We start from the raw sequence: 19064 nt of genomic DNA, 5'->3' as shown, positions 1-19064 counted from the left end.
ACACACACACACACACACACACACACACACACACANACACACACACACACACACACACACACACACACACACACACACACACACACACACACACACACACACACACACACACACACACACACACAAAATAAATAAGCTCTGTGTCAATATGAAGGACCATAAGCCTACCACATGGCCTCTGGGACCTTACCTTGGTCTCATGCAATTAGTAGGGGTGGAATTACAATGTCTCACCAACCTTCCATTCATCACATAGCCTATGTTTGGAGCACCATCTGCTGGTTCATACTGGCTAAGACAACTGTCCTTTCAAGTAATAATGTCTAAATATACTAGCCTAGGCTTTATTGTTATTGATTAGTGTGCCGTTAGTACATGATATTGCTGCTCTTTGCTGGAATGATAATGGACATGTTGTTTTAATTGCCAACCATTGAAATGTAATGGAGGGGAAGGCACAAGGCAGTTTGGAATAGATGTTCTCCGACAAAAAAATTCAATATATTTCTAAAAAACATTTATTTAAACTATAGGCTGTCATATGCCAGAAGAGGTCTTGCCACCCCTCTGAGCATGGTTCCACTCTAGGTTTCTTCCTAGGGAGGTTATCCCTTGGTCCTGCAACTAGACATTTAAATAAAAATGTATGTAAAAAATTTGACTATTACTTAGCCATCTGTAACACTAAAAGCAAAAGTCAATTATTATTATTAGGTTTTATTTATTTAAATGGATAGTTGCGGGACAAAGCTATCCTGGCCACTGTGCTTCTGTTTCTGCAGGCCGGAAATCTGTAAAGCAATTTGTAAGGCAAACTGCTGATTTAAAAAGGGCTTTAGAAAATACATTTGATTGATTGATATGAAATCTTGCCTGTAATAAATAAATAAAAATATATACAGTACCAGTCAAAAGTTTGGACACACCTGCTCATTCAAGGGGTTTTCTTAATTTATTACTATTTTCTACATTGTAGAATAAGAGAGAAAATATTAGAACTATGAATTAACACATATGGAATCACGTAGTAATCAAAAAAGTGTCAAACAAATCATCTAGATTTTAGAATCTTCAAAGTAGCCATCCTTTCCATTGATGACAGCTTTGCACAATCTTGGCATTCTCTCAACCAGCTTCACCTGGAATGCTTTTCCAACAGTATTGAAGGAGTTCCCACATATGCTGAGGACTTGTTGGCTGCTTTTCCTTCACTCTGCAGTCCAACTCATCTCAAACCATCTCAATTGGGTTGAGTTCAGGTGATTGTGGAGGCCAGTTCATCTGAGGCAGCACTCCATCACTCTCCTTGTTGGTCAAATAGCTCTTAATCAGCTTGGAGGTGTGTTGGGTCATTGTCCTGGTGAAAAAGAATGATAGTCCCACTAAGCGCAAACCAGATGGGGTGGTGTACCACTGAAGAATGCTGTGGTAGCCAAGCTGGTTAAGTGTGCCTTGAATTCTAAATAAATCAGTGACAGTGTCACCAGCGAAGCACACCCACACCATCACACCTCCTCCTCCATGCTTCACGGTGGGAACCACACATGCGGAGATCATCCGTTCACCTACTCTGCGTCTCACAAAGACACAGCGTTTGGAACCAAAAATCTAAAAGGTGGATTCATCAGAACAACGAACAGATTTCCACTGGTCTAATGTCCATTGCTTGTGTTTCTTGGTCCAAGCAAGTCTCTTTTTCTTATTGGTGTCGTTTAGTAGTGGTTTCTTTGCAGAAATTCTACCAACGAAGGTCTGATTCACGCAGTCTCCTCTGAACAGTTGATGTTGAGCTGTGTCTGTTACTTGAACTCTGTGAAGCATTTATTTGGGTTGCAATCTGATGTGCAGTTACCTCTAATGAACTTGTCCTCTGCAGCAGAGGTAAGTCTGGGTCTTCCTTTCCTGTGGCGGTCCTCATGAGAGCCAGTATCTTCATAGCGCTTGATGTTTTTTGCGACTGCACTTGAAGGAACTTTAAAAGTTTTCCATATTGACTGACCTTCATGTCTTAAAGTAATGATAGACTCTCGTTTCTCTTTGCTTATTTGAGCAGTTTTTTCCATAATATGGACTTGGTCTTTTACCAAATCGGACTATCTTCTGTTAACGATTGGCTCAAATGCATTAAGACGGAAAGAAATTCCATAAATTAACTTTTAAAAAGGCACACCTGTTAATTTAAATTCATTCCAGGTGACTACCTCATGAAGCTGGTTGAGAGAATGCCAAGAGTGTGCAAAGCTGTCATCAAGGCAAAGTGTGGCTACTTTGAAGAATCTGAACTATAAAATGCCTTTTTTTATTTGTTTAACACTTTTTTGGTTACTACATGATTCCATATGTGTTATTTCATCATGTTGATGTCTTCACTATATAAAAATTAAGAAAAACCCTGGAATGAGTAGGTGTGTCCAATCTTTTGACTGGTACTGTATATACATATTGACAAGTGCACTTATCGATGTATATAACCTAGGCTACAAATGTGGATTCTATTGGAGTTATGCCGTAAAAAAATCACTGGTCCACATTGTCAGGCAATGGTGAAACGGTTTTACGCTCATTCTCGGGCAGCGTTAAGGCGAGACCATTATGGGCGAGACCGATTAACGGATCTGTACCCGGAAGTGGGTGGTTGAGTTACTGACTGGTTACCACTGCATAGATACTGCCTGCTGGGATGTGGCAGAGAACCGGAGAATCGCAGAGATTTCTAGAAATCTGAGAAACCGAAAATCTGAGGCACAACTAATCACACTTTTGGCCCAATACACGGCGCTGCCGTATAATTACCGAGGCATAAACGGTAGAAGACGTCGCCAAAATGATGGAAGAGATACCAGTAGATAGATTTCAGGTTCCGAGCGCTGTCCAGGGAGAGATTCAGACACTTGTAAGTGGAATGTATTTTTCATTGTGGTGTTAAATTAATGCATATGCTAATATATTCTGTTCCTATATTATGCGACTAAGCTAGTCTACTAGGTGTTTTAAAACATACATGCTGGCTATAATGGATTGTTGAATTTAGATATTGGCCTGGTGATATTTTGCAGCATTTATGTTTTATCTCTGATAAAGGTAACACATGTAGCATTATTCTTGGTAGGCAACCATAAGGTCAGTAAAATATTATGCCTGGCTTTATTGCGATGAGAAGCGAATTTAGAGAAGACCTCAATCAACAGACTATCCGTTTTTTTAAGAGATTGAGATGGCGAGCTGTGTAGTGTCATCGCTGATACCTGGCGAAAAAAACATCCCTACACGTTCGCAGAAGCACATCCGCTCTGGGGACAAGCATAGGCCTATGAGGCAAAGGCCAGCTTTAACACTGTCACTGCAAAAATCCCAAGTAGTTGATTGGAATGCATGTGACAGATGACGTTATTATTGAATTGTAGGCTCTTACTGAACATTACAACGCAATCGGGTAGCCTATCAGAGCAAGTAAGGCCTAGCTGATGTTCGATTTCTTCATCATGCAGAGACTGCGTGGAGCAGTATCCTCCACGACATCATATGTGGTGTTTAACTCTGAATCAAACCCACTGGTTCGCATAAGATGTTGTTAGGCATATAGTGATGTGTCTCGTCAGTAGGCCATCTTTGTTTGCTGTACAGAGTTCGTTTTTCGGGGCCCTGGAGTACAGTTGAACCTATCTGCAATAGAATACCGAGATTCAACTGAAGGGTCTTTCTATCCGCAGTGGTGTAGCTTTTGGGAGCTATGAGTGAAATGTGCATCATGGGAGTCGATGAATGGACTGTGTGCAATGAAGATGTGACTGCCTGACAACCTTTGATGTGTGTGTGAATGAGAGACAGAATTGTATTAGGCTTGTATTTATTAGCCTAAACAATGTCATGAACATCCCAGCTTATATGTATGGGAGTCCTCTCTCTCTCTCTCTCTCTCTCTCTCTCTCTCTCTCTCTCTCTCTCTCTCTCTCTCTAGGACCCTGCATCATCCACAGCTTCTTCCGAAGCAGACTCAGACACGAGGGAGGAGGAGCCAGTCACTATTAACTACAAGCCCTCTCCTCTGCAGATGAAGATAGGTGAGTGTAAGAAGGCTCAGCCGAACCTACTGCCCGCTTCTGTTTATTTCAGCACCTTGGACAGGGGTCATGACTGGAGAGCAATACAAAGATGTGGGGAGCAATACAAAGGCTAGGTGTACTGGAGTCAAGGCTCAATCATTCCCCAAAACCATATTACCAAAATTAAAGGCATAAATATAAACACATTGACACATCTCATTGTGATGTCCTGTCTGTAAAATTATTGAATGACTCAAGAGTAGAAAGGAGCATTTTAGGTAGCAAATTTAGCAATTTCGTAATAAGACATGTCTTTGATGACCAATCGATCCTCATGATATCCTTTCAACAAATATGTTCCCATAACATATGCGATGAGGGAGGGACTCCTATTTTTTGGAAAGTCTTGGTCCCACAGATTTCCGCCCCAAGCCCCAGAAGGTCTGATATATCAAAACCTCAAGCTAGCCCACTGCAGCCATTAGCCTGACGTCTGAACACTGTTTCCCTCCCCGTCTGTGCGTGATGCAACATTAAGATTGTAAAACATTTATTTGAGTGAAAGTTTTCCCCACAAGTGGAACACATCACCCACAGATTTGGATACTGGGTCATTCCACCAATTCATTGCATTTTTAGAAGTGTAACTCTCAAGAGTTTAAATTAAAAAAGGACTATAGTAAGTGCCTATTAAGTGCCAAATAAAGTAACAGGGTTGACCATAACACGGTTGAACATTTCATCTTAAATCAGCCATGAATTCCCTTGTGACAGGGGGAATGGAAGCTTATTGTGTGCAACAGGGAGTGACAATTGAATGCAAGCATCACAAAAAAATATTATAAAAAAAAATATTTCTAGCTGTCTCATGTTTCATGTTTGTATTGTCACGTGCACAGGTACAGTGAAATGCCTTTCTCGCGAGCTCTTTCCCAACAATTCAGTAATCAAAAACACACAAGAAATATAAATAAGAAGAACACGAGAAAGTAAGTAAGTTATATACAGGGCAATGGTGGAAAAAGTACCCAATTGTCATACTTGAGTAAAAGTAAAGATACCTTAATAGAAAATGACTCAAGTAAAAGTGAGTCACCCAGTAAATTACTACTTGAGTAAAAGTCTAAAAGTATTTGGTTTTAAATATACATAATTATCAAAAGTAAACGTTATTACTAAAATATACTTACTGTAAGTATCGAAAGTAAAAGTAAAAGTTTAAATAATTTCAAATTCCTTATATTAAGCAAACCAGACAACATAATTTTCTTGTTTTTAAAATGTATGGATAGCAAATATCTGCCCTGCTAGAGCTACCCCTGTCAACTGTAAGTGCTGTTATTGTGAAGTGGAAATGTCTAGGAGCAACAACGGCTTAGGCGCAAAGTGGTAGGCCAAAACCAGATGACCAGTTTAATGGTGTCAGGAAACTGGTCAGCTGAGAGCTGGCATGCCAGGATTTTGTCTGTGACCGTACTGTATACACTGAGTGTACAAAACATGACTTAGACTGACCAGGTGAATGCAGGTGAAAGCTAAGATCCCTTATTGATCTTATTTGTTAAATCCACTTCAATCAGTGTAGATGAATGGGAGGAGACAGGTTAAAGAAGGATTTTTAAGCCTTGAGACAATTGAGACATGGATTGTGTATGTGTGCCTTTCAGAGGCTGAATGGGCAAGTACAAAATATTTAAGTGACTTTGAACGGGGTATGGTAGTAGGTGCCAGGCGCACAAGTTTGAGTGTGTCAAGAACTGCAACGCTGCTTGGTTTTTCACGCTCAACAGTTCCCCGTGCGTATCAAAAATGGTCCAGCCAACTTGACACAACTTTGGAAAGCATTGGAGTCAACATGGGCCAGAATCCCTGTGGAATTCTTTCGACTCCTTGTAGAGTCATGCCCCAACAAACTGACCCTGTTCTTAGCGCGATATTCAATATTAGGAAATGTTTTGTAAACTCAGTGTTTTTTTGTTCATACTCTAATGTCACATTCTGTGATGTGCAGAGAAACAGCGCGAGCTGGCCAGGAAGGGATCACTGAAGAATGGCAATGCAGGTAGTCCAGTGAACCAGCAGCCGAAGAAAAACAATGTGATGGCCAGAACACGGTGAGAGCTGACCTCGGTCCTGATTATGGCCTTCTTGATTTTGGCCCTGCATTATTTTTTGTTTTATTTCTCCCTATCTCCCTCTTCACTGGTATCTTCAACCTCTCCTGTTTCTTTCACTCACTCACTCTTTTTTTTCATCCTGGTCTGTTCCACCTCTTCTTCCTTGTGTACTCACTCTCCTGCCCACCTATAACTCTTCCCTCTCTCTTTCACTCTCTCCCTCTCCACAGGCTGGTGGTGCCCAATAAGGGCTACTCCTCCTTAGACCAGAGCCCTGATGAGAAGCCCCTGGTTGCCATAGATACAGACAGGTATGTGACAACATCAATGACTGTCATACACAGAAATGTCCACCATCACCCTTTAGTCTCAGATCTGCCAACATACTGTAGATACAGAATTTAGGTTATGGGCAGTGTGTGAGGTGAAAATAAATATAAGATCAACAGTGATGACATTAATCTATGCAAATGACCATACACTTCCATTTATGTTGCAGTGACGATGACTTCGACATGTCCAGATACTCCTCATCGGGATACTCCTCAGCCGAGGTGAGATGTGTGAGGGCCCAGGTACCTATGCACTCTGGGTAACACTACTTAAGCCCAGTAAAGATACAGCAGCCGTCATAAGGAGAGACTAGGCAAGACAAAACTGACCCGTTTTAGAATTTTGTGTAGAACAGCTGACTAAAGACAGCTGCATTCAAATAAAACATTTCGAGACACGCTGTTGAGACCGTTTCCATGGTGACGGTACCTCTACAATGACATAATACAACTTTGAAACAAAGTTGCCACTGGTTGTAGCAAGGTGTTGTAGCAAACGAGCATCATGAAATACATGCACCAGAAATAGGGCACACATTCTGCTAGGCTAGCTAGCTAACTGCAGCAAAATACAGTCAGATTCAATATTATTGGCACCCTTGATAAAGATGAGCTAAAAAATATACAAATACTGAACAATATTGTATGCAAATAGTACAATTGTATTAATTTATACTAATACAATTGCTCAGAGAAAGAAATTTTGTTTAACAAGTAATAAAACAAATCTCTAAAAGATAGAGTTAAAATATTTGCACCCCTGTTTTCAATAATCTAGCATCCTTGGCACTGAGCCTTTTTCTTAAATGTTATATGAGATTGGAGAACACTTCGGGAGGGATCTTAAACTATTCCTCCATACAGACTCTTTCCAGATCCTCGATATCCTTCGTCTGCACTTATGGACTAACCTCTTAAGTTAAACCACAGGTTTTCAATGGGGTTCAAGTCCGGAGATTTGAGATGGCCATTGCCATTAATTGATTTTGTGATCAATTAACAATTTCTTTGTGGATTTTGATGTGTGTTTAGGGTTATCAGTCTTTCCAAATAGCTTTATTTTCAAGTCATCTGACCATTGCACCGGCTTGAGTTTGCTAAATGGCATCGACACTTGAATTGGAACCAGTGCTATGGTCAGATGACATGAAAATAGAGTTCTCTGGCCATGAATACCAGTGGTGGGTTTGGCGTCGAAAAACAGATGCATAAGCAGAAAATCAAATCAAATCAAATGTATTTATATAGCCCTTCGTACATCAGCTGATATCTCAAAGTGCTGTACAGAAACTCAGCCTAAAAATCCAAACAGCAAGCAATGCAAGTGTAGAAGCACGGTGGCTAGGAAAAACTCCCTAGAAAGGCCAAAACCTAGGAAGAAACCTAGAGAGGAACCAGGCTATGAGGGGTGGCCAGTCCTCTTCTGGCTGTGCCGGGTGGAGATTATAACAGAACATGACCAAGATGTTCAAATGTTCATAAATGGTCAGGGTTCCATAGCCGCAGGCAGAACAGTTGAAACTGGAGCAGCAGCACGGCCAGGTGGACTGGGGACACCAAGGAGTCATCATGCCAGGTAGTCCTGAGGCATGGTCTAGGGCTCAGGTCCTCCGAGAGAGAGAAAGAAAGAGAGAAAGAGAGAATTAGAGAGACTTAAATTCACACAGGACACCGGATAAGACAGGAGAAGTACTCCAGATATAACAAACTGACCCTAGCCCCCTGACACATAAACTACTGCAGCATAAATACTGGAGGCTGAGACAGGAGGGGTCAGGAGACACTGTGGCCCCATCCGATGATACCCCCGGACAGGGCCAAACAGGAAGGATATTACCCCACCCACTTTGCCAAAGCACAGCCCCCACACCACTAGAGGGATATCTTCAACCACCAACTTACCATCCTGAGACAAGGCCRAGTATAKCCCACAAAGATCTCCGCCACGGCACAACCCAAGGGGGGGGGGGACGCCAACCCAGACAGGAAGATCACGTCAGTGACTCAACCCACTCAAGTGACGCACCCCTCCTAGGGACGGCAKGAAAGAGCACCAGTAAGCCAGTGACTCAGCCCCTGTAATAGGGTTAGAGGCAGAGAATCCCAGTGGAGAGAGGGGAACCGGCCAGGCAGAGACAGCAAGGGCGGTTCGTTGCTCCAGAGCCTTTCCGTTCACCTTCACACTCCTGGGCCAGACTACACTCAATCATATGACCCACTGAAGAGATGAGTCTTCAGTAAAGACTTAAAAGTTGAGACCGAGTCTGCGTCTCTCACATGGTTAGGCAGACCATTCCATAAAAATTGAGATCTATAGGAGAAAGCCCTGCCTCCAGCTGTTTGCTTAGAAATTCTAGGGACAGTTAAGAGGCCTGCGTCTTGTGACCGTAGCGTACGTGTAGGTATGTACGGCAGGACCAAATCGGAAATATAGGTAGGAGCAAGCCCATGTGATGATTTGTAGGTTAGCAGTAAAACCTTGAAATCAGCCCTTGCCTTAACAGGAAGCCAGTGTAGGGAGGCTAGCACTGGAGTAATATGATCAAATTTTGGGGTTCTAGTCAGGATTCTAGCAGCTGTATTTAGCACTAACTGAAGTTTATTTTGTGCTTTATCCGGGTAGCCGGAAAGAAGAGCATTACAGTAGTCTAACCTAGAAGTAACAAAAGCATGGATTAATTTTTCTGCATCATTTTTGGACAGGAAGTTTCAGATTTTTGCAATGTTACGTTGATGGAAAAAAGCCTCATAACCTCATACCTACTGTAAAATATGGTGGAGATCTTTGATGTTATGGGGATATTTTGCTTCCACTGGTCCTGGTGCCCTTGTTAAGGTCAACGCCATCATGAACTTTACCAAGTATCTGAACATTTTAGAAAAAAAACTGGTTTCCACTGCCAGGAGGCTGAAACTCTGCCACAAGTGGATTTTACAGCAACCCCAAGCACACGTTAATTGACCAACAAAATCTACATTTTGCAATGGCCACCTCCGTCTCCGGAGATGAACCCCAATGAAAACCAGTGGTCTAAATTGAAAATGGCAGTCCATATACACAGACGAAGGATATCAAGGATCTTGAAAGATTCTGTATGGATGAATGGTCTAAGATCCCTCCCAATGTGTTCTCCAATCTCATAAAACGTTTTAGCAAAAATGAAGGAGTGGGTGCTGGAGTATTAAAAACAGGGGTGCCAATCATTTTAACTCCTGTCTTTTTGAGATTTATTAAACAAAATGTATTTCTCTGAGCAACTGTTAGTATATTAGTATGAAATAATATAATTTTCAAAAATGTTTGAGCATACAATATAGCTCAGTATTTGTATTATTTAATTTATGCAATCTTTGCTAATCATTGTCATAGCTGCCAATAATTTGGGATCTGACAGTAGCTAGGTAGCTGTCTGCTTGCCTAGCTAGCTAACTGCTGGACTAAACACAGAACTTCTGCGTACTGTTCTCTGATTTTCTAAACGGACCTGTCTCTTTTCAAATCTTTAGCCGACATGAGACGTTCTGAAACTAGACTGTTTAGATCAAGCAAACTTTGTTCTAAAACTGCATTAAACCATCTTGTCTCATCTCGGCCATTGTATCTGTAATGGGCTTTACAGTCATGCCAAGCCATTGCCACTCACTCCCCAACACACTCACAATCTCAAGGTTCTTTCCCTTCACAAACCTAATTACAGTAAATGCAGATTACTGTTGGATAGAAATTCAGGCTACCTATATTCATTATCCAAATATCAAACCAACACCACAACTGACTCATTCTCTAAGCCACTTACATTCATTATTTTAGCCTTATGTCTTTATCATGAAACCATTTAGCTATTGTACGAAGACTATTTCCTGGTTTCCTGATATGATCACTGAAGTAAGTAGACTCCAGTAACTTTTTTGTATCTGTGATAAGTCATAGTGTTCATTGATTTCCCTGTGTAACAATATGACTAGCCTTAGTTACATGATGGGTACTCCTTGAAGACTCTACTAACCAGCCTTTTTAAGTCTATGGTAACATTTCTTCAGCCTCAGTAATGTGACTGACCATCCCCTACACCCCCTAGTAACGTGACTGACCATCCCCTACACCCCCTAGTAACGTGACTGACAATCACCTACACCCCCTAGTAACGTGACTGACCATCCCCTACACCCCCTAGTAACGTGACTGACAATCACCTACACCCCTTAGCAAGGTTGGGATTATTTGCATGTAAAAGTAATACTTTACATATTACTTGTTACTTTACAATATTACTTAGTGTGGAAAGTAAAGTGTTATATTACTAGCTATATTATTTTGCGTTACTTTCAAGAAAAAAATCTCAATGTTTGTTTTACTGTCAGAGGGAGCAAGGCGAGCCATGTGTGCTCTACCAAGGATTGGTTACTTACTAACTCAGGTTTGATCACTACTGTAGTTTCTCCTTTCATCTGTGGCGCTGCTTTCCTGTGGTAGTCTACAAGTGCTGCGCTATATATGGGGTGCTTGATTAGCCATATTCTGTATACTGTAAGCCAAACATCTGTACAGATTTCCAATCTTTTCATTAAAAATCTTTCTCTCGGGCTGCCAGTTCTGGTTATAGATCGCTCGTACACGGACCCATAGAGATGTATAGAGTGCACACTTGCCACTAGACGGGAAAGCCCTCCCTGGGCTTTGCTACTGTATCACAGAAGCGACAATGGCAAAGATCAGCGGTGCGCCCTCTGTACATTTCTGTGGACAGCACAGCCTTTCTCCACTCGCTTCGAGAACTAAATGAGGAAACAAGTTGAGATTCCATCATGGAAACACACGCCCGGTAGAGATATGATTCTGAAAGTAACGCACACGTTGTTTGACAAAGTAACTGTAATAATATTACCCAATTTGAAAAAGTAACGCATTACTTTATTCCCTTACTAATAAAACTAATCTGATTACATAACGCATTCATTTGTAAACGTGTTACCTCCAACACTGCCCCTTAGTAACATGCCTGACCATCCCTAGTAAGATGACTGACCATCCCCTACACCTCTAGTAACATGACTGACCATCCCCTACACCCCTAGTAAGATGACTGACCATCCCCTACACCTCTAGTAACATGACTGACCATCCCCTACACCCCTAGTAACATTGCTGACCTCCCCTTACACCCTAGTAACATGCCTGACCATCCCCTACACCCTAGTAACATGGCTGACCATCCCTACACCCCTAGTAACAATGGACTGACCATCCCCTACACCTCTAGTAAACATGCCTGACCATCCCTACACCCTAGTAACATGGCTGACCATCCCCTACACCCTAGTAAGATGACTGACCATCCCCTACAGCCCCTAGTAACATGGACTGACATCCCCCTACACCTCTAGTAACATGCCTGACCATTCCCTACACCTCTAGTAACATGCCTGACCATCCCCTACACCCTAGTAAAGATGCTGACCATCCCCTACACCCCTAGTAACATGACTGACCATCCCCTACACCTCTAGTACATGCCTGACCATCCCCTACACCCCTTATAACATGCCTGACCATCCCCTACACCCTAGTAACATGCCCTGACCATCCCCTACACCTCTAGTAACATGACTGACCATCCCCTACACCCCTAGTAACATGCCTGAATCCCCTACACCCTAGTAAGATGACTGACCATCCCCTACAGCCCTAGTAACATGGCTGACCATTCCCTACACCCTAGTAAGATGACTGACCATCCCTACAGCCCTAGTAACATGACTGACCATCCCTACACCTCTAGTAACATGCTGACCATCCCCTACACCTCTAGTAACATGCCTGACCATCCCCTACACCCCTAGTAAGATGACTGACCATCCCCTACACCCCTAGTAACATGACTGACATCCCACCTCTAGTAACATGCCTGACCATCCCCTACACCCCTAGTAACATGCCTGACCATTCCCTACACCTCTAGTAACATGACTGACCATCCCTACACCCTAGTAACATGCCTGACCATCCCCTACACCCTAGTAAGATGACTGACCATCCCCTACACTCTAGTAACATGCCTGACCATCCCTAACACCCTAGTAACATTGACTGACCATCCCCTACACCTCTAGTAACATGCCTGCCAATCCCCTACACCCTAGTAAGATGACTGACCATCCCATACACCTCTGTAACATGGCTGGACCAGTCCCCTACACCCCTAGTACAGCTGACAATCTCCTACACCTCTAGTAACATGCCTGACCATCCCCTACACACTAGTAACATGCCTGACCATCCCCTACAGCCCTAGTAAGATGACTGACCATCACCTACAGCCCTAGTAACATGCCTGACCATCCCCTACACCCTAGTAACATGCCTGACCATCCCTACCCACTAGTAACATGCCTGACCATCCCCTACACCACTAGTAACATGCCTGACCATTCCTACACCCCTAGTAACATGCCTGACCATCCCCTACGCATCCCCTAAGTAACATGCCTGACCATTCCCCTACACCCTAGTAACATGCCTGACCATCCCTACACCCCTAGTAAATGCCTGACCATCCCTACACCCTAGTACATCCGACATCCCCTAGCCCCTAGTAACATGCCTGACCATCCCCTACACCCCCTAGTAAATGCCTGACCATCCCCTACACCTCTTAGTAACGTGACTGACCATCCCCTACACCCCTAGTAAATGACTGACCATCCCCTACAGCCCTAGTAACATGCCTGACCATCCCCTACAGCCCTAGTAACATGACTGACCATCCCATACACCACTAGTAACGTGACTGACCATCCCCTACACCCTAGTAACATGGCTGACATCCCTACACCCTAGTAACATGCCTGACCATCCCCTACAGCCCTAGTAACATGGCTGACAACCCTACATCCCTAGGAACATAACTAACCATCCCCTACAGCCCCTATAACATGCCTGACCATCCCTACAGCCCTAGTAACATGCCTGACCATCCCTTACACCCCTAGTAAGATGACTAACCATCCCCTACAGACCCCTAGTAACATGGCTGACAATCCCTACACCTCTAGTAACATGCTGACCATTCCCTACAGCCCCTTAGTAACATGGTGACAATCATCCTACACCTCTAGTAACCTAACTAACCATCCCTTACAGCCCTAGTAACATGGCTGACAACTCCTACCACTCTAGTAACATAGACTTAACCATCCCCTACAGCCCTAGTAACATGCCTGACCATCCATACATCCCCTAGGAACATAACTAACCATCCCCTACAGCCCTAGGTAACATGCCTGACCATCCCCTACCCCTAGTACAGATGACAACCATCCCGTACAGCCCCTGTAACATGGCTGACAATCTCCTACACCTCTAGTAACTGGCTGACAATCCTCCTACAGCCTCTAGTAACATGGCTGACCATCCCCTACACCCTAGTAACATGGCTGACAATATCCTACACTCTAGTAACATGGCTGACCATCCCTACACCCCTAGTAACATGGCTGACAATCCCTTACAGCCCCATAATAACATGGCTGACATCCCTACACCCTAGTAACATCCCCCCTAGCCCCCACTACAGGCTTGACCATTCCCTAAGCCCTAGTAACATGCTGACAATATCCTACACCTCTTATAACATGGCTGACAATCCCCTACACCCCTAGTAACATGGCTGACCATCCCCTACACCCCTAGTAAAAATGGCTGACAATCCCTTACAGCCCCTAGTAACATGGCTGACATCCCCTACACCCTAGTAACATGGCTGACAATCCCTTACAGCCCTGTAACATGCCTGACCATCCCTACACCCCTAGTAACATGGCTGACCATCCCTACACCCCTAGTAACATGGCTGACCATCCCCTACAGCCCTAGTAACAGGCTGACAATCCCTACACCCCTAGTAACATGGCTGACAATCCCCTACACCCCTAATACCATGGCTGACCATCCCCTACAGCCCATGTAACATGGCTGACACAATCCTACACCTCTAGTAACATGGCTGACAATCCCCTACACCCCTAGTAACATGGCTGACAATATCCTACACCTCTAGTAACATGGCTGACCATCCCCTACACCCTAGTAACATGGCTGACCATCCCCTACACCCTAGTAACATGGCTGACCATCCCCTACACCCCTAAGTAACATGGCTGACAATCCCCTACACCCTAGTAACATGGCTGACAATCCCTACACCCTAGTACATGGCTGACCATCCCCTACACCCCTAGTAACATGCCTGACCATCCCTTACACCACTAGTAACATGGCTGACCATCCCTACACCCTAGTAAATGGCTGACCATCCCCTACACCCCTAGTAACATGGCTGACAATCCCTTACAGCCCTAGTAACATGGCTGCCATCCCCTACACCCCTAGTAAACATGGCTGACCATCCCCTACAGCCCTAGTAACATGGCTGACAATATCCTACACCTATAGTAACATGGCTGACCATCCCTACACCCCTAGTAAAACATGGCTGACCATCCCCTACACCCCTAGTAACATGGCTGACCCATCCCCACACCCCTGTAACATGGCTGACCATCCCCTACACCCTAGTAACATGGCTGACCATCCCCTACACCCCTAGTAACATGGCGACCATCTCCTACACCTCTAGTACAATGGCTGACCATCCCTACACCCCTAGTAACATGGCTGACATCCCTTACAGCCCTAGTAACATGAACTGACAATCCCCTACACCCCTAGTAACCATGGCTGACCATCCCCTACAGCCCCTAGTAACATGACTGACAATATCCTACCCTCTAATAACATGGCTGACAATCCCCTACACCCCTAGTAAAATGGCTGACAATCCCCTACACCCCTAGTAACATGGCTGACAATCCCTTACAGCCCCTAGTAACATGGCTGACAATCCCCTACACCCCTAGTAACATGGCTGACCATCCCCTACACCCCTAGTAACATGGCTGACAATCCCTTACAGCCCCTAGTAACATGGCTGACAATTCCCTACAGCCTCTAGTAACATGGCTGACAATCCCCTACACCCCTAGTAACATGTCCATTATCTCCACCCTCGCAGCAAATCAACCAGGACCTGAATATCCAGCTGTTGAAGGATGGTTACCGGCTGGACGAGATCCCTGACGACGAGGACCTGGATCTGATCCCGCCCAAATCTGTCAACCCCACCTGCATGTGCTGCCAAGCCACTTCCTCCACCGCCTGTCAAATCCAGTAGCTCACACATGCGCCATATGTTCACTCTGTCACTAGAGCAGCGACAGAGAGAATTGACAGAACATGATAATTATACGACAACAAATAATTAAGACGAGGAAAATTAAGACAAAAATACACAAACATTTTCAAATACGACTAACAGTGATTACTTCCTCCTATGGTAGGACATGCACTTCTGTTTGTGTTTGAGGCCTCTCAGATGCCTCCTCCGGGCCAATATTGTGTTATACAAGTGAAAATGATTACAAAATCATTTTCATGTCCCTAAGAATAAGACATATTATTGTAACTGCTGGTGATCAAAGCTGCTCTGCTTCCTGACTTCAAGGTCATATTTATTGCGTTTTATCCCGTTTCTTTTATTGGTCATGGACTTTTTATTTGAAGGATCTGTATGATTGTACATGCTGGGGTGTTTTTTGAAGATGCATATCAGTTTATGTATATCTGGTATCTGTAATTTGGTACTGAAAGCAGGGTTGTGTAGCACCGGCCTGGTCAATACACTCATTCAGTCTACATTCTTGCCCTCTTTCTTATTTTTTATTGGTTTGGGGTATTTATGGTTTTGGTTTTTAGGGATGAATGTATTGCAAAGGGATGACATGCATGATGAGCGCCTACTGTAAGTGGATTGGGAGATTTATCTGAATTGGCTGTTTGTTCCCGCATTTTACTACTGCACACTGCTATTTTGTCCATTCCTCATTGATTTATCACTTTTGAATGTATAATTCTTGCACATTTGAATTTGTCTGGGTTCTAAGGTGATATGCGTACATATTTCCCTAATCTGCGATGATCCTTATTCAAGAGGAAGATATAGAATTCATACTTTGCTCAGCTATCATTGGACTCATTCTAGAACACAATGCTTTCACAGCTAGGGTACACAATTCAGCCCCATAGAGGCCACAGGGAACAAGTGTTTGTGTAATAAAAGTATACGCTGACATTCACTATCTTTTTGGATACAGCCTGTTATAACATCCTACCATGCCCCTCCCACAGTGTGTCTAACTAACCACTCCCCAATTACATCCTGCTAACAAGTCTTGATTGGCACAATCATTCTAAATAATGTCAAAGGAGAACACACATACGTCATCAACTAAATGAGTGGGGTGCGATTTATTTCACTCGCGTGGTTGATTGGAACGTGATCTAGTGATCATACGTATCATTAACTTTGAGCACTTAATCCCTCACTATCACCCTCACTCAAACACCCGTCAGAGTTGATTTGCGATTAGACTATGCCTGAAGTATAGAACGTTAAAACAAAATGTGTACATTTATCGCCAGTCTCATGACTTAACGTATTTCAAAGAGATTTGCAATATATGAAGGTATGCATTTAAAAACAAAATGTAGACAAAAAAAATGAATGATGATTATGTTCTCATGTGGACACTTCCATTCCAGTATTTAACAGTGTTATTGTTCTGTGTAGTGTATGATATCAATAAACACAAAGCCATCTGAACCTGCGTAGGGTGTCTTTAATATCTACAGTTCTGGACATAAAAAAATGTCCTTTTCCAAATTGCTTTGCTACATCCAGTTATTGTTAATATGACAAAAACGTGCAGGGTGACGGGAAGTACTAAGTACAGCTGTGGGGCTTGGCATGCACTCTGTTGATCATATGGGTAGGGTAAGTGTATGGTAATTGCATCACAAAGTTAATTGTTTTAATGTTAAACGTCTCTGACAATTAATTACACAGGTATTTACCGGGAGCGGGAGTATCATAAGTTATCCACAGGTTCACGTTGAAAATGACAGCTTCAGACTTTCAGAAAATTAGAACAACTTCAAAACTTCAATAATGCTGATACAGAAATGCAAGCTGAAAGGCACACATTATTACACAAACCCCTATGCAAATAACAAAATGAATGTACAAAGTTAAAAAATGTTGAGAAAAAAAACACGTTAATTTCGCAGTACTGCAAATGTTGTACTGCGTCTAAGATGCAACAGAACTTCACATTGTATTTAGATATTTTAACAGTTGGCAATTTGCCACCAATCTCAGTTTGATGAGTATCCCATAAATGAATACCCATTTAACTGCACTGCTTTGTGGTAGCCTATAACAAGATATAACATAACCATAATTTAGGCAATTTATTATCAACTACTAGCACACACATGACTGCCAAGGTGATTTATACTATTACATTATGAAGCACTTTTCTACACAAGGCCTCTCATTGTCTGGCAGTGTAAAAACATTGTCCAAATAAACAAACATTTCAGTGACGATATTGCTCACACCACCAGGGGTCACTACAGACCAGTACAAAGCTATTACTAAACAGAAAACATACAGGGTCATGTTCAGTAGGGCACTGGGCACACAATAGCAAAACATTTTTATAAACATTTAACAGAAAGTAAAGTAACTAGCCTACACTCAGAAAAAAAGGTTTCAAGGTATTCTTTAAGGAATACCTAGGATAGGATAAAGTAATCCTTCTCACCCCCCCCCCCCCCTTAAAAGATTTAGATGCACTATTGTAAAGTGGCTGTTCCACTGGATGTCATAAGGTGAATGCACCAATTTGTAAGTCGCTCTGGATAAGAGCGTCTGCTAAATGACTTAAATGTTAAATGTAAAAGGGTTCTTCAGCTGTCCCCATAGGAGAACCCTTTTTGGTTCCAGGTAGAAATCACCCTTTTGGGTTCCATGTAGAACCCTCTGTGGGAAGGGTTGTAAATGGAACTGAAAAGGATTCTACCTGGAACCCAATCATGCCCTGAAGCATGATGGGGTGGCGGCGTGCATGTTTGTCACATAGCGGGCAGGTGAAGCGCCTCTCCCCCAGTATGTGTGTAGTAGTGGCACATCAACTCATCTGAATGCCGAAAATCTCTTAGTGCAGTCTGAGAACAAAGAGGGAATAATTGGAGTCATTCTCAGGAGTTCTCAATGACAGTATGACAAAAGCAAAAAAATCTAAACAAATCAAATTAGCCAACATTGCATACCAAAGGTGTGCAATTGAGTGGAAATGTCGGTTTTGAGACCACTTATTTATTGGAATTACAGATCGGTAACTGGACGTTTGACCTCTGTCATTGCCAACAAAGGGTATATAACAAAGTATTGAGATAAACTTTTGTTATTGACCAAATACTTATTTTCCACAATAATTTGCAAATAAATTCATTAAAAATCCTACAATGTGATTTTCTGGATTTTTTTTCCTCATTTTGTCTGGCCTCTCTCATCTCTCTCATACAGGCCTCTCTCATCTTTTTAAGTGGGAGAACTTGCACAATTGGTGGCTGACTAAATACTTTTTTGCCCCACTGTATCTATGTATCAACA

At 42.9% G+C, this 19064-nt stretch overlaps 1 protein-coding gene across 2 annotated transcripts; it reads left to right on the top strand.

Annotated features, from left to right (window-relative positions):
• The first annotated feature begins 2609 nt into the window (after nt 1–2609).
• LOC111958213 (protein FAM219A) lies at nt 2610–16132 on the top strand. Of its 2 annotated transcripts, none has more exons than XM_023979417.2 (6): nt 2610–2893; nt 3959–4061; nt 6055–6157; nt 6391–6471; nt 6660–6714; nt 15564–16132. In XM_023979417.2, exons 1-6 carry the CDS (start codon nt 2825–2827, stop codon nt 15720–15722), a joined length of 570 nt encoding a protein of 189 aa, XP_023835185.1. In that variant the 5' UTR covers nt 2610–2824; the 3' UTR covers nt 15723–16132. The 2 variants fall into 2 exon arrangements, with proteins under 2 accessions (XP_023835185.1, XP_023835184.1); XM_023979416.2 differs by having other exon boundaries at nt 2662–2893; nt 6660–6735.
• Nucleotides 16133–19064: the final 2932 nt, after the last annotated feature.

The sequence above is a fragment of the Salvelinus sp. IW2-2015 genome, linkage group LG33 (genome assembly GCF_002910315.2).
Source record: "Salvelinus sp. IW2-2015 linkage group LG33, ASM291031v2, whole genome shotgun sequence".
In the NCBI taxonomy this organism is placed as follows: domain Eukaryota; kingdom Metazoa; phylum Chordata; class Actinopteri; order Salmoniformes; family Salmonidae; genus Salvelinus; species Salvelinus sp. IW2-2015.
The sequence above is the reverse complement of the archived record's forward strand: the minus strand, read 5'-3'. Positions and strand labels throughout refer to the sequence as shown.

Excerpts from the sequence above, each read along its gene's own strand:
- LOC111958213 (XM_023979416.2), top strand. The coding sequence starts at position 2,825 with ATGATGGAAGAGATACCAGTAGATAGATTTCAGGTTCCGAGCGCTGTC. Across the intron at positions 6,472-6,659 it reads GTTGCCATAGATACAGACAG|TGACGATGACTTCGACATGT; the intron begins GTATGTGACAAC and ends TTTATGTTGCAG. Across the intron at positions 6,736-15,563 it reads TGAGATGTGTGAGGGCCCAG|CAAATCAACCAGGACCTGAA; the intron begins GTACCTATGCAC and ends CCACCCTCGCAG.